The 16600-nt window shown below is 42.5% G+C and overlaps 1 protein-coding gene across 1 annotated transcript in view; it reads left to right on the top strand.

The window, feature by feature from the left end:
• The window catches only part of cmc1 (C-x(9)-C motif containing 1), a 48805-nt gene extending 33651 nt beyond the window's left edge, over positions 1-15154 (top strand). The window contains exons 3-4 of the mRNA XM_078428598.1: positions 1545-1635; positions 14626-15154. Coding sequence (XP_078284724.1) covers positions 1545-1635; positions 14626-14746 — 212 coding nt within the window. The 3' untranslated portion in view covers positions 14747-15154. The remainder of the gene's footprint in view (positions 1-1544; positions 1636-14625) is intronic.
• Positions 15155-16600: the final 1446 nt, after the last annotated feature.

The following is a 16600-nucleotide window of genomic DNA, read 5'->3' as shown; positions in this document are numbered from 1 at the left end:
CAAATAAGTCAAACGTCTGTATTTTGCTTTCTGACCACCTGACACATATGCTTACTAATTGTGCGTACTGGCACCTTTTTGTGTACAAAGAAAGCACTGATGATTCCATTTGAATGTGCTAGCAAATTACTCAGTGTTTACTGTTGCTTCAGTTACTGGGCAAACCATTTATTAATGTCACTTATTAAAAATGTGTGATCCATGTACAGAAAAGATTACATGACTCTCAGTGTCACTTTTTCTCTTGCCACATTCTAAAACTCTTTCAGCCTTGTGCGAAATAGAATTTGTAACATGTTAAAGATTTACATTTTTTCAAATTGTTAGTTAATGGCTTTTACCATTGCAATAAGTAATTCAAGCAATATTCTGGCAGTCTATGGAAATTGTTAATTTGATTTAATTAATTTTGGATATCTGAGCCAATTTTACTTCATTTCAGGTTTGTGGTCAGTGTCTTGGGAAGTATTTTGGGAAGACATTTTGTCTTTTAAATCAATTTTCCTTTCAAAACGTAGGGATGTTTGAGTTTTGTGTTTAGGGGTACAAAAAAGGCATTTAAAAAATAATTTAAAGTGTGTCAAAATACTTGAGTTCTTCCACGCTGGGCGGCACGGTAGCGCAGCGGTAGAGTTGCTGCTTTACAGCGAATGCAGCGCCGGAGACTCAGGTTCGATCCTGACTACGGGTGCTGCACTGTAAGGAGTTTGTACGTTCTCCCCGTGACCTGCGTGGGTTTTCTCCGAGATCCGGTTTCCTCCCACACTCCAAAGACGTACAGGTATGTAGGTTAATTGGCTGGGTAAATGTAAAAAAAATTAAAAAAATTGTCCCTAGTGGGTGTAGGATAGTGTTAATGTACGGGGATCGCTGGGCGGCACGGACTTGGTGGGCCGAAAGGGCCTGTTTCCGGCTGTATATATATGATGATATGATATGTTTAAAAATATACTCATCTGTGTTTTAAGATTGTTTTGGTTATTTTTAAGAATTGTGAAATTAATAAATTATTTCATTGGGAATGCTGCATTGTCACTCCGTGAATTTATTGTTGGTTCTTCGTTTACAACATTTTAATGTTAAAATGGAGACGTAAAGTTCATTTTAAACAGTGATAATTATTAGGATTTAACCAGAATGGGTACTGCCTGGTTGTCGTTTCTTTACTTTGTTTCTGAACGACCTCATTTTGATTCTTTCTTATTCTTTACCTTTTTCTTCCTGATGTTTCCGCTAAGTCCACATGATCATATGGGTTCACTGAATTTTTTTAATATCACAATTGTCAGATAATGTGGCATTATTGGCTGCTGTTGGCTGAAGAATCAGTTCTGTACTTAAGCCAATGGGTTTTTTTAAGCAACAAATTATAGAATCAAATAGTTAAACTAACCTCTATAAATTAATTTTGTCCTAAATTTCTGGTTTAATTTAGATGGAGAAGATTCCCTCATATTTTTATGCAGGTGTTTGATAATGTTTGCGATATTCATGATAACCGATTCACTTTTAACTTTTGACCTACTTACACTATCTCATTACAGATTTTACCAAGTGCTGCCAGGAAAATGGATTTTTTATGGTTGTAAAATGCCGAGCAGAAAATGCTGCACTAAAAGAGTGTCTAACTGGCCAGTGAGTATTGAACTATTTGATAAGTATTGATATAATTTTTCGCAAAGTCTGTTTCAATTTAATAATCATCTTAATAAGCATCTATCCTGTATTTTTAACTGTTATTTCTAAGTCTGTACAACAGTTTGTACTCATTCTGTATTATGTTCTAGGGAGGACAAACCTACAAAAGGCATTACATTAGTACAATATTAAACCAAAACTAGGCTTAAATATTGAAATTCATTAAATGTGTTTACCTTGACTATTTAATTTATCCCCTTTGTACTGAGTTGGAGGGAAAGTGTACCTTTTAAGTATCAATTATTGTCTAATTAATTTGATATATAAAGCTGTTGTTAAATGAAGACTTGGAGATGTATTTGGAAGTAGCAATAGTAGCAAATTGTAGCAAAACTTTTGCAATTGAAATCCAATTTTATGCCATCGATGGAAATGGACGGTAACTTCAATCAGAAAACTTTCTCCTGTTCCTACTGCCGGGATTAGTCCAAATAACCTAATGTTTCGGTGCGATTTGAGTAGAGATTATTATTTCACAAACTGGATTTATACAAAACCATTGCCAGGATTCATAAGTTCATAAGATATAGGAGCAGAATTAGGCCATTCGACCATCGTGGCTGATTCAATCGTGGCTGATCTATCTTTTCCTCTCAACCCAATTCTCCTGCCATCTCCCCATAACCTTTGATTGAGAAGCAATTCTGTTGTTTTCAGTTAAAATCAGAAAATGCTGGAAATTTTGAGTTCTAACCATGAGTCTTTGAACTGAAAAATGTGCACTATTTCCCTTTCCACAGATGTTGCCTAAGCCACAGAATATTTCAGGCATTTACTGTTTTTATTTAATATTTCTAGCATTGATTTAAAAAAAAAAATCATTGCCACTTTTCTTCCAGGTCAGCCAACCTTGAAGTTCTCTGCCCCAACATGATTTCTATCTGTCAGTTTGTCTTTTCCCAGTTGCTGCCTGACCTGCTGGTTATTTTCAGCATTTTCTATTTAATTTCAGATTTCTTGCATCTGCATTTTTAACATTTTTAACTTGCTGAGTTTTTTGTAATAACAACACAGTTTTCCTCAGAATTGTGTCATTAATCAACTGACATCTGTAGCAGTGCTATTCAGAAACAATTTTCAATAAAAGTATTTTTACATCAAAACAATGGTGCACAATAGAACCATGGTTAGAAATTACTGTTAATTTCAGATAGAACTGTAAAAGTAATTTGATTTCCAGAATGTAAGTAGGAGTTCTTAAATATAGTTAGTTGGATTTCTACATTTTTTGGGATATGTGTGCGATCTGGAAGCATTTTCTGGTGTCAAAGTAAGGATAATTATTCAGCCTGCTAAACTTCAGATTGGCACTCCCAATCAACAATATTTAAGTTTTCCTTCAGCAGCTTTCTTCAGAGAATCTGGAGGCACACGACTGCAGATACTGGAATCAGGAGCAAAAAAACAAGCAGCTTGAAGATCTCAGCAGGTCAAACAGTATCTCTCACCACCTGTCATTTTGACTGTTGTTCTGCTAGTCACAGGTGCTTTTGAGTAGAACTTATCTTGGATGCAGGAAAGTTTCAGTGTTGCCTCTGAGAAAACCTTTAAGCCAAGCTCTCTAATTAAAATTTCTCTAAAGTGCTCAATTCCATTGGACTAACATGAAAAGGGATCAAATTACATCAACTTTCACAAATGCTATGTTTTGTTCCTTTTCTCCAGAGATGCTGCCTGTCCTGCTGAGTTACTCCATTCTGTATCTATCTTCGGTAAACCAGCATCTGCAATTCCTTCCTACACGATTAATAATCTATGATGAAGAGTAGCTTTAAGGTTGAAGCAAACGTAGGACATATAAAAAGAATTAAATTCTTCCTCTATCTTGAATTGAAGATTAGCACCAATTCATGAAAGTTCAATTTAAATCATCCATTTCCAAATCTTAGAGAGCAACTCATTTCAAGGGTGAGGTTATGACGAGGAGGACTTCTGTTTGTTATTGATGCATTTAAGCCTCAGAGGACGAGCTATCACATTTCCTCATTGTTCCCTATGTAAGAACAGCCAACCTAAGAAATCTTCATGCATCAATGTATTCCCATAATAATCATAAAGTAATCAAAATGAAAACAAGGTTCATTAATTATACATTAAATGAACAGTATGCTAATCTCCATTTCAAGATGGAGAAAATGTAATTAATTTGATATGTTCTACATATGCCTCGGACTTACTCTCCCTCAAAGTTTAGCCACTGTTTTATTGTCACTTAGGCCTAACAAGGAACTTATTGATTCCTTCACATTTGCATAATAAACCTTGGCCATTCAAATCAAAATTACAGTGGACAAGCTCAACGGAAATGCTGTAAGTTAATCAGAAGTATTGTTTTGAAAAGTGAATAGAAAATAAATAGTTAGGAAGCAACAATGGGGAAATTTGTTTACTCATTCTCTGAGCCTCAAATACATCAAGCAACAGAGGGGTCCTACCAAATAATCATAGCCTCTCCGTTATGTTCTGCAAACCTAACTTAAAAAAAAAAGCAATTGCCATTGAAATGTTGCATTATATTTCATAACATGTTTAACATTAGTTCAATGGAGATTGTATTCATGTTGGTCACTAATGGAATTATCATAGTCGGATAGTTGCAGCAGATTGGATTAAATTTACAGGAGTCTAAATTCAAACATAACATCCATGATATTTATTAAATCTGTTCCCTGGACTCAACACTTCTCTCCTCATATCTGGATGTAAATCCACTAAGACCTTAAAACCAGATGAAAGATATTGTCTGTCAGAAAAAGAAGTCTTGACTGCACACTGCTGGAATTTTCCGGATGCACAAAACCATGATGTAGGGAAAGACTTTCTGAATTGATGCTGTTCACACAGTTGCTTTGGCTGTGAGATCTGACATAGTTGTGCAGACTAGCAGAGGGGGGGGGGGGGGGGGGGGGGGCAGGATTTTGCAGGAAACCTCTAGTCTAAGTACTTCAACTCTGCAGTAATCTTTCAAATTAACATTTTTGCAGCAGCAAGCTTTTTTAACACATTTTTGCATGTTTAATTTCTATGGTTGATCTCTATATTTTACTGATAAGATTGCACAATTAATGACGAACCTGATGATTACATTTCAATGCATTAAATTCTGCAGATAAAAAATTTTAAATATTGAGCTTGCTACGAATCCTGGGTTGATTAGAAATGTGATGTGAAGATTCTAAAAGAAAAAAATAGATTTATTGAATGTAACCACTTTCAATTACATGAAGAGTTAACCAGGTGTGAGACACAAAATATAAATGCATGAAATTTGTTATTGTCTGCAAATGGTCAAAAAAAAGTCTCACTTTGCAAACAAAACCCAGCAAATGAACAGTGCTAAATGTCAAAAAGCTGCTGAATGTGATGCAACTTTGATAGTGGTGTGAAAGATTTTAAAATTACTCTTTGATGAAAGACTGAATACTGGTGAAGGTGTTTTTGTTTCTCATTGTGATCTAATCTTTATTTTGAGTGAAACCTCTCAAATGAAAATCAACCTCTGATTTAAAGGTCTGTCTGTGTGTGTGCTTCTGGACCTTGTTCTTGCATTCCGTTTTGTTGGGTGTATTTGTTCTCGCTGACCCTCAACCTTGGGTTGGGTTTTTAAAAATTAGAGATATTGTTCAGATTAAAACACTTTTGCACTCATGTGAATCCAAGTGGCATAGTGATAGAACTGCCTCAGAGGCCAGAGACCCAGGTTCGATCCTAACCTCGGGTGCTATCTGTGTGGAGTTGGTAAGTGCTCCCTGTGACCTTGTGGGTTTCCTCTGTGTGCTCTAATTTCCTTTCCTGTCCCAAAGACCTGCAGGTTTGTAGGTTATTTGGCAATCTGTAAATTGCCACTAGTGTGTAGAGAGTGGAAAAGAAAGTGGGATAACAAGAACTGGTTGGCAGGACTTGGTGGGCCGAGGGACCTGTTTCCATATTTAAATTTTCAATTCAACTTGAGTTAATTCAATCCAACAATATAGGTAGTTAAAGGATAATAATCCTATTTCACCTCATGGCATCTGGATTTTAAAGGCATATAATATGCCTGGTTTTACTCACCAGCTTCTGCACTTTGTGCTCGAGAACAATTTCCCTTCTCCCAAGTATGAACGGTGCATAGGCTTGTCATTAAGTTACATCTGTTCTGGAAAAATTATCTTTTGGTCTGGGTTTTGTGATTGCAATAAAAGAAGAGCTTTTACTTTTGGCTATTATTGTACCATGAAATTGACAGCAACTGCAGAATTTAAATACATATTTAAAAGCAGATGGAATTGCTTGTAGTGGTTCCCTTTGCTCGCAGTATGTTAAATTGCAACATTCTGCAATCCAATGAAAATAGTAATCAACAAGAACCTCAAGTAGTTAATGAAATACTCTTGCTGTAAAATATATTCAGCTTAGTTGGATGAGGTACAAACTTTTTACACTGTACTCTGATTTAATTTCTCCCCATAACACTTGACACCCATACAAATCAATAATCTATCTATCTCTGCCTTAAAAATATCCATTGACAGACTCCACAGCCTTCTGTGGCAAAACAATCCACAGATTCAACACCCTCTGATTACAGGCCCAGTGCCGTCAAACGCTCATCATATGTTAACCCGCTCATTCCTGGGATCATTCTTGTAAACCTTCTCTGGACCCTCTCCAGAGCCAGCACATCCTTCCTCAGATATGGTGCCCAAAATTGCTCACAATACTCAAAATGTGGCCCTGTTTTTGTATTCTGGCCTCTTGAAATAAATGCTAGCATTGCGTTTGCCTTCCTTACTATCGACTCGACTTGCAAATTAACTTTTTGGGAATCCTGCACTGGCACTCCCAAGCACCTCCGATTACTAGATCTCTCCCCATTTAGAAAATAGTTGAAAATAGTCTATACATTTATTTCTACTATCAAAATGCATGACGCCACACTTTGCTACACTATATTCTATCTGCCACTTCTCAGCCCACTCTCCCAGCCTGTCCAAGTTCTGCAGAGTCCTTGCTTTCTCTTCACTAACTCCACCTATTTTTTTATCATCTGAAAACTTGGCCACAAAGCCTTCAATCCCCTCATCCAAATCATTAATATACAACGTGGAGTAGCGGCCCCAGCACCGATCCCTGCTAGTCACCTGCAGCCAACCAGAAAAAAGCCCCCTTATTTGCCACTCTTTGCCTTTTGCCATCCAGCCAACCTGATACTGTGGGCTCTCATCTTCCTTATCAGCCTCACATGTGGCACTTTATCAAAGGCTTTCTGAAAATCTAGGTAAACAACATCTACTGACTCTCCTTTGTCTGTCCTGATATTTAATTCTTCAAAGAATTCCATCAGATTTGTCAGGCAAGACCTCCCCTTCACAATACCAAGCTGACTTCAGCCTATTTTATCATGAAATTCTAAGTTCGCAATACAATACAATACATATCTTTATTGTCATTGTACAAGTACAACGAGATTAAGAATGCCATTTCCATATCGATGCTATAAAATATATAAATAAATCAAGGCGAGATCGAAAACAACAAAGGGGGGGGAAAGGGAAACAAGGCAAACCTCTCATCTGTTATAATCTATCTATATATCTATCTATTCTATATACTAAAACTCAGAACTTGTATATATATATATGTATGTGTATATATTTCTGAAATGTTGAAATTTGAGATTTGGTTGTGGACATGTGGACCTACAGCCAAAACGGTAAACCATAGCGCCACAATTTTAGCACCACCTTAATCACCACTCTTCTGGCGACTGTTTATAACAAGTTTTATTTAAATTTAAGTTAGAGAGATTTTAAAGTTTCAAAAGAGAGATTTCAAAGTTTAACATTTTCCTTTCTAACCAAATTTTTCAAAGTGCTCATCGAATGACGTCACAATGGGGCACGCACTTCAATTTTCTCCTCACTCACCAAAAAAACATGGCCGCCGTCACCGGGACCGTCCGCGGTCAGTGGCTCCCTCTCCTCTCTCCCCTCGCCCCTCTCCTCTCTGCCCTCGCCCCTCTCCCCAAGCACACACCTGGGGGACACTCCGAGCAGAGGGAGATGGTCGGACTGATGATCCACTGATCCTTCCCTTCCGTCCCTTCAACCCACGGCATCCTCGAGTCCCAGCTCCCGCGTGGGCCCAGCGCCCCGCACCATCACCGCAACACAATCCCCAGTGGGCAGCTTCTTCTCCTCCTTCAGCGGCCGCTTCCACCGACGGCGACGTCGACGAGGGCCACTTCCACCGACGGCCTCGTCGCAACTCCAGAAAAATGGCGGCCACTCTCCTCCTCCTCACGGTCCGCCATATTGTACGTGCCTCCCGCCGCCGCCAGGCTCGAGTAGTCCCAGCTCTGCTGGGCCGCCGCCGTGCTGCCGGCCTCGAGTAGTCCCAGCTCCGCCGGGCCCAGCCGCCGTGCTGCCGGCCTCGAGTAGTCTCTGCTACGCCGGGCCCAGCCGCCGCGCTGCCGGCCTCGAGTAGTCCCAGCTCCGCCGGGCCCAGCCGCCGCGCTGCCAGCCTCGAGTAGTCCCAGCTCCCGACGGGCCTCTGCCACGCTGTCCGCCTCCCACCTCTGCCGGGTCCCAGCCGCAGCGCTGTCCGCCTCGAGTAGTCCCAGCTCTGCCGGGCCACAACCACACGCCAGCACTCCCTTCTCCTCCCTGCATGCACGGCCAGTGGTAAGTGGCTTTCGCCGCCAACGGGTCCACGGAGGGGAGTGGGCGTGGGGGCCGAGTGGGTGGAGGGGAGGGTGGGGGTAGGTGGGGAGCGGGGGTGGGGGGGAGGTGTGGGGGAGGAGGGGGTGGGGGGAGAGTGGGGGTGGGGGGAGAGTGGGGGTGGGGGCAGAGTGGGTGTGGGGGGAAAGAGGACAGTGGGGGTGGGGGTGAGGCTGGGGGTAAGAGAGAGTGGGGGTGCGGGGAGGGGGACAGTTGGGGGCAGGGGAGAGTGGTGGTGGTGGGGAAGAGGGGAGGAGAGAGTGGGGAGGGGCAAGTGGGGGTGGAGGGAGGGGAGTGGCAAGTGAGGGTGGGTAGGGGGATGGAGTGGGTCAGTGGGGGGAGATGGGGGGGGTTGAGGGTGCTACACCAATACAGGAGAGGCTTTGCGTCCAGGGCTCACTCACTCACACCCTCTCCCCTTACCTGTTCCCCCTCTACGAGGAATGGGCCCAACGGATCCACTTGGTCTAGTATATACATATCACTAAAAATCTCATCTTGTATATTTATATATATACTAGCAAAGAGGGCCCGTTGGGCCCATCCCCACACCCCCCATTTTCTCCTCCCCCATCCCCACTCTTACTCTTCCCACACTCTCCCCTTTGTCCCGTTCTCTTAGGGTTTCCATTGTAGCCGGGAGGGGGGGAGGGAGTGAAGGGGGGAGGGAGGGAGGTGTGGAGGGATCGAGGGGGAGGGAGTGGTGGAGGGAGGGAGGTGTGGAGGATGGAGGGGGGGAGGGTGATGAGAGATGGGGGGGTAGGTGTGGAGGGGGGAGGGAGGGGGGGTGGAGATGGATCTCCCCTTTTCCCAGTATCCCTCTTTCCCCCACCTCCAAGTCTCCTCCGCACGACCTCTGTTGTCCCACTCCCCAGTGGGAGGGAGTGAAGGGGGGAGGGAGGGAGAGGGAGGTGTGGGGGAGTGAGGTGTGGAGGGGGGAGTTGTGGGGGGGGGAGGGTGATGAGAGATGGGGGGGTGAGGTGTGGAGGGAGGGGGGGGGAGGAGGGAGGGATATGGACCTCCCCTTTTCCCAGTACCCCTCTTTCCCCCACCACCAAGTCCCCTCCGCACGACCCCTGTTGTCCCAGTCCCCATTCTCAGCCCCCCCCCCCCCCATTTTCTCTCCCCCAGACGTAACCAAAATACAGCCAAAACGATAGTGCAATAATTTTAGGGGCACCTTACTCACCATTCGCCTGCGGTGTGCAGTATCAAGTTTCGTTCAAATTGTTACGCCATCGTGTACCGTTTTGGCTGTATTTTGGACACATACCCCATTAAATAAACATCGCCATTTTGATCTAATACTTCCTTGTTCAATGTTGTCATTAAACGCGTGCTTCGTTGAACGATTACTCCTAAGGTAAATGCTCACATTTTCTTCAAGTTAAAGTTTGACCACTCAATAATATTAAAATTGTGTGTCTGTTTTTTCATCAACCACTTTCACAATGGGAACCCAACGGGTCCACGGATCATGTTTCGTTCAAATTGTTGCGCTATCATGTACCGTTTTGGCTGCTTTCTGCCCAACCAATTGTTCAAGCGCTTTTGATTGCAACATCCGCCTTAACACAACGGGTCCGTGGGTCGTCTAGTGGACTCTAAAATCTTACCAATCACTGAAGTCAGACCAACTGGCCTATAGTTTCCACTATTCTGCTTTGCTCCCTTCTTGTACAGCGGGGTAATATTGGCAATGTTATTGAAACAGATGGTATTTTATGACAATTTGCTAATTTTATGGTGATCTAGATTATTCATCTGAATTTAACTTCCAGTTACCACGATAGAATTTGAACTGTGATCTCTGGATTATTGTAATTTAACTGCTGCACTAGCAACATACTTTGAAGTCCCTTGAGCAGGCCAGATTTTGACAGAATCTTCTATGTTCAGTGTGGCAGATTGCTGCAAGCATGAGACAATCATATCTCAGCAAGGAATGCGCGTGACCTGGGTGAATTAGTAAAGTGACTATGCGTCCCTTAACTAATCAGACTCATGTAATCCAAAATATACAATTCAAGAGCCAAGAAAAAAAGTCCCAGATTGCAATGGGTTAAATTAGTGCCAAAATAGTACAGTGTTGTAATTGTCACTGCCTTCAACACTTCATCTGGCAGCGTGTCCCACATACTCACTGCCCTCTGTGTGAAAATGTTGCAACTCGATTCTCATTTTAAATTTTTGATCCTCGAACCTTAAACATGTCCTCCTGTTTGTGTCTCCCCGACCCTGGGGAAGAGACTGTGGCTGCTCACCGTATGTTTGCCCCTCATGATTTTATACACCTTTTTCTGGTCATCACTCACCTCATAAGTTCCAGGGAAAAAAGACCCAGCGTATCCAACATCTCCGTATTACTCAAACCCATCAGACCGGGTAACATCCTCATTAATCTTTTTTACACCCTTTCCAGTTCAATGACCTCCTTCCTATTCCCTGCTAAAGGAAGGAGGTCATTAAACTGAAAAAAAGCAAAACTGTACACTACAGAACTGTACACGGTAATCCAAACATGGCCTTTCCAGCCTCTTGAACAGTTGTAACATGGCAAGCCTCTTGAAACCTTTCTTTAGTAGAGGCATAATATTAGCCACTCTCCAGTCTTCCAAACCTCTCCCTTGACTATAAATTACACTAATGACTGCCAGGGATCCTGCAATTTCTTCCCTAGCTTCCCACAATGTCCTTTGATATACTCTATATTACTGTTACATGTGCCAAGATACAATAAAAACAAGCACACCAGATAGTTCAAAGAGAAAAATTCCAGAGTGCAGATTATAGTTTTACAGTTACAGAGAGAAATTCCAACATACCGACCATTGAACCTTATGCCAATTGTGAGTAAATTATGGGAGGGGGGTTTCTGATCGATAGGATTTACATGCATTTGGAAAGGCAAGGACTGATTTGGGATAGTTGGAAGATTGGGATTACACCCTAGTTAATGGGAGGACCTGGCAATAATCTGATAGGAAAGGGGATGAAGCCATTCATGAATCTGGTGGTACTTGCTTTCAAGCTTTTGTATCTTCCACCCAACGGGAGAGGGAAGAAGAGGGAATGACCAGGGTAAAAAAGCCCCTGATTATATTTGCTGCATTCCTGATACAGATGAAGTATAGATTGGAGTCGATGGTAGGGAGTCTGATAGGTGTGATGGACTGGGCTGCATCTGCCACTCTGCAACTTCTTGCGAACTTGGGCAGATCTGTTCCCAAACCAAGCTGTGATACAACCCGATGGTATGCTTTCTACAGTGCACCTATAAAGGTTGGTAAGAGTTGCTGGAGACATGTCAAACTTACGTAGTCTCCTGCTGAGGCATTGGTGCATTTTTGGCTGTAGTTTCAATGTGAATGGTCCAGGACAAATTGTTGGTGATGTTTACACCTATGAAACAGAAGCTCTTGCCCGTTTCCACTTCAGCAACATTGATGCTGATTGGGGCATTTATTCCACCATGCTTCCGGAAGTCAATAACCAGCTCCCTCGTCTTGTTGACATTGAGGGAGATAGACAATAGAAAATAGGTGCAGGAGAAGGCCATTTGGCCCTTCGAGCCAGCACCGCCATTCAATGTGATCATGGCTGATCATTCTCAATCAGTACCCCGTTCCTGCCTTCTCCCCATACCCCCTGACTCCGCTATCCTTAAGAGCTCTATCTAGCTCTCTCTTGAATGTATTCAGAGAATTGGCCTCCACTGCCCTCTGAGGCAGATAATAATCGGCCTTCCTATTCTTACCACCAAAGTGGATAACCTCACACTTATCTACATTAAACTGCATCTGCCATGCATCCGCCCACTCACACAACCTGTCCAAGTCACCCTGCAACCTCATAGCATCTTCTTCACAGTTCACACTGCCACCTAGCTTTGAATCATCGGCAAATTTGCTAATGGTACTTTTAATCCCTTCATCCAAGTCATTGATGTATATTGTAAATAGCTGCGGTCCCAACACCGAGCCTTGCGGTACCCCACTAGTCACTGCCTGCCATTCTGAAAGGGACCCATTTATCCCCACTCTTTGCTTTCTGTCTGTCAACCAACTTTCTATCCATGTCAGTACCCTACCTCCAATACCATGTGCTCTAATTTTGCCCACCAATCTCCTATGTGGGACCTTGTCGAAGGCTCTCCCCTGTCAATTTTCCTAGTTACATCCTCAAAAAATTCCAGTAGATTAGTCAAGCACGATTTCCCCTTCGTAAATCCATGCTGTCTCGGAACGACTCGGCTGAGATGTTGGTGTCTTGACACCACTTTACTAACTATCCTCCCTGTACTCCGTCTCATCATTATTTGAGTTCTGACCCACCACAGTGGTGTGATCTGCAAACTTATAAATGGAGTTAGAGCAGAATTTCACCACATAGTCATGAGTGTACAGGGAGTATGGTAGGCCCTGAGAATGTATCCTTGCAGGGTACAGTGCTGAGAGTTATGGAAGATGTATTGTTACCTACCCTCACTGGCAGTTGCTTTCATTTTCAGGGTCACCATTCTGGCATTTGCTACCATGACCATGGGTACAGGTGCACCCACGGCCATTGGGCAGACCAACCTTCTGTTCAAAGCAAGCATAGATGGCATTGAGCACATCAGGGAGGTATCTGTTGTTGACATCGATACTGCCTGCCTTCATTTTGTAGCTTGTTACAGCAGTCAAGCAGTTCCATAATTCACCGGTGTCTGTAAGGATATCTTGGGACTCCAGCTTGGACTGTATTTCTCCCTTCACATCCTTCATGGTTATGTGAAGGTTATACGTAGATTTCTTGTACCGCTCAGGATCATTTGACTTGAACACTGTAGCCTTGAACTGCACTTCAGAGTGGCCATCTTTCATCCATGGTTTCTGGTTGGGGAACACTTGTCTTATTTGGCATGCTTCCTCCACACACCCACTGATGACGTCTGTGACAGCAGTGGCATACCCATTCAGATTGGCCGCACACTCCTTGAATTTGAACCAGTCCACCGGGTCAAAGGTGGTTGTGAAGAACATTATCTGTTTCCTCAGACCAGCCCTGTACAATTTTCTGTATCAGATCTTCCCATTTTAGTTTCTGCTTGGAAGCAGGGACTGGAAGCACAGCCACTGGTCAGATTGGATGATGGAGCGGTAGGTGTGTTTGATCATTGTTCAGCAGTGGTCGGGGTGCTTGGTCCTCTGATGTTTCAGGATGGGTGGATGCGGTAAGTGAGGTACAGTGGTCAGGTCATGGTATTGGACATTCAGAGAGGTCGGGGCCTATTCTCGGTCAAGCCCGGTTGTCCAGTCGTAGGAGCAGCAGCTCTGGGAGATCGTCAGTTACATCGGGTGGAGGATTCAGAAGGATTGTAGGCCACAGGTCTCACTGGTTAAAATGAGACCTCATATTCGGATCAAGGAGATGGTCTGGGTGGTCCTTTGATTGGAGGTCATGGAGTAATTCAGCATAGAAACAAGCCCTTCAGCTGAATGGAAACGAGCCCTTCGTCTATGCCGACTAGCATGCCCAGCTAAACTGGTCCCATTTGCCTGCGTTTGGCCCTATCCGTCTAAACCGTTCCTATCCATGCATTTAAATGTTTTTATAGTACCTGTCTCAACTATTTCCTCTGGCAGCTTATTCCAAATACCCTCCACCCTATGTGTGGAAAAAGCTGCCCCTCAGGTACTATTAAATCTTTATTCTCTCACCTTAAACCAATGCCCACTGGTTTTTGACAGGTGTGCATTCGCCCCAACTATTCCCCTCATGATTTTATATACCTCTATAAGATCACCCCTCCGCCTCCTTTGCTCTAATGAATAAAGTTCTTGCCTGCCCAATTGTTCCCTACAGCTCAGGCCTTCACATCCCGGCAACATTTTCGTTAATCTTCGCTATACCCTTTCCAGCTTTATGGTACCTTCCCTGCAGCAAGGTCGTGAGATCACCAGACTTGAAGAAGATTAAAGAGAATATTGTTAGAAATCCTGATAGATTTCCAATTGGAATAGGGATTTAAGAGTTGCATGATTGTAGTGGATAATAGGGAATCCTCTTCCGGAATCAGCATGCATAGAGTTGCCACACATCAGCACTATCTTTATCCCTTTACTTATAAAAATATGTTAATTCTTTTGCACAGCAAAGTGCACCAAATATTTTTTTCCCAATTGCATTTTACTATAAATCAACTTTACACTAAAATGTTTTTTCTTATTCTTTTAATCATAAGTTATAAAGATTCAACTTTATATGAAGAATGCAAGCAAGAATATTTGAAAGAAAGAGAAGAATTTCGAAGAACTGGCATTCCTTCTAAGAAAAGACAACAGAGAGTGCCGAGTAGCATGTAGGCGAGTCTAAAATCCATGCCACTTCTGATGCACGCCACTAACTCAACAACAGACAGAGGGAACACATTCATGAAACTCACAAATTGTGAGCTGCATTGATTCGGCGTCATATTTGAAATGCACAATTTTCTAAATCGCGAAATGGGACTTTTCAGATTTTATTGAATGCATTATGGAAATCTTTCACATTCTCTATGATTTTGCACTCAGTCCCCTGATAACAGAATTAAGAGTGTTAATCTGTCGATGATCCAATATTCTGCAGAGATCTTGGCTTAATTAATTTAATCAGTTATTAGTGATTTTTTAATCTGGATTCGAATGTATCTGATAAATATTATTGGTTCTATTTGCATTGTAAATTGTTACTTGAGGCAATTATGAGTATAGAGGAAAGTTTATGAATAAACTGGCTTTTGCTTGTGAGTTTTTCCAGAATAGTTTGATTTTAGAGTTCAGTCTAACTTTAGGTCTTCTGTATGCTCCTGATGCACAGATGTGATGACATTCCGCTTCTCTGTGCCCAACAAGATGTGTTGCAATTTTGCCATGGCGGCTCAATGAACAGAGAGTAGCGGGCAACTGATTTTAATTTCGTTTAGAGATGCAGTAGGGAAACAGGGCCTTCGGCCAACCATGCCCACACTGATCATCGATCACCCATTCACAATAGTTCTATGTTATCCCACTTTCGCATTCACTCCCTACAGACAGGGAGCAATTTTCAGAGGCCAATTAACCTACAAACCTTATGTGTAGGAAAGAACTGCAGATGCTGGTTTAAATCGAAGGTCGACACCTACAAACCTTTACGCCTTAGGAAACTGGGGCACCTGGTGGAAACCCACAGTCACAGGGCGAACATGCAAACTCCACATAAACAGCACCCAAGGTCAGGATCAAACCCAGGTCTCTGGCACTGTGAAGCAGCAACTCTACCAGGTGTGCCACTATGCATTCATTTGTGAACAAAATGGGCTCCTGGAATACTCCAGCAGTTAATTTTAAATTCCAGATTATTTAGTTAACTGAATTAAAATTCCATATCTGTTACAGGACTGAACTCAAACCTCCAGATCAGTCCAGCAAGTTCACCATATTAATCATTTAACTACCATATCTCCAGAACATCCTGTTCTTACCTTGTACATTAGAGCAACTCAGTTTTAACAAAAGATTCAATACTGCTGCAAATGTAGCATCTAAGAGGAAGTGAAATAAACCATTTGGTAGGATGTAAAGTAGCCAATTCTGAATTGATTGAAGGATCACACCCAATACACCTTACTCATTTTGTTACTGGTTGCTCCTTTTTTGTCTTGCAGCATTTTCTTTTCTCAGTTTACAACAGGTTTAGTTTTATTTGTGTCCATATTGGTACCATCATGCTTGGTTAGATCCCAACTACATGAGCACCATCAGAAAGATGGCGCAAACTCTTCATTATTCTGGTCTCCGGTCATGTCATCTGCACAAAAGCTGTCATGAACCATGGTGCATAGCTAGTTCCTACACATCATTTATCAACAGAATTTAATGCATCAAAAGCATTTCAAAATGACCCTGGCCTCTACTCATTTACCACATTTCTTTCCATTCAGCCCACATACTTCACAATCTCCAGAAGGTTCTATAAACATTTTCATCCTCAATGATTGCAGGCCCCAGCAGGTGAGTGCAACAAATGAGGCTGAAGCATTTACGTCTATCTTCAGCCAAAATGCTAAATGGGTTGATCCATTTTACTTTCCTCCTGAGATCCCTACCATCACAGAAGCCAGTCTTCTACTAGTTCAATTCACTCCACAAGAAACAGCCAAGAGCACTGTATACAGCAAAGATTATAGGACCAGA

Source organism: Rhinoraja longicauda, chromosome 2, assembly GCF_053455715.1.
Source record: "Rhinoraja longicauda isolate Sanriku21f chromosome 2, sRhiLon1.1, whole genome shotgun sequence".
Lineage (NCBI taxonomy): Eukaryota > Metazoa > Chordata > Chondrichthyes > Rajiformes > Arhynchobatidae > Rhinoraja > Rhinoraja longicauda.
The sequence above is the reverse complement of the archived record's forward strand: the minus strand, read 5'-3'. Positions and strand labels throughout refer to the sequence as shown.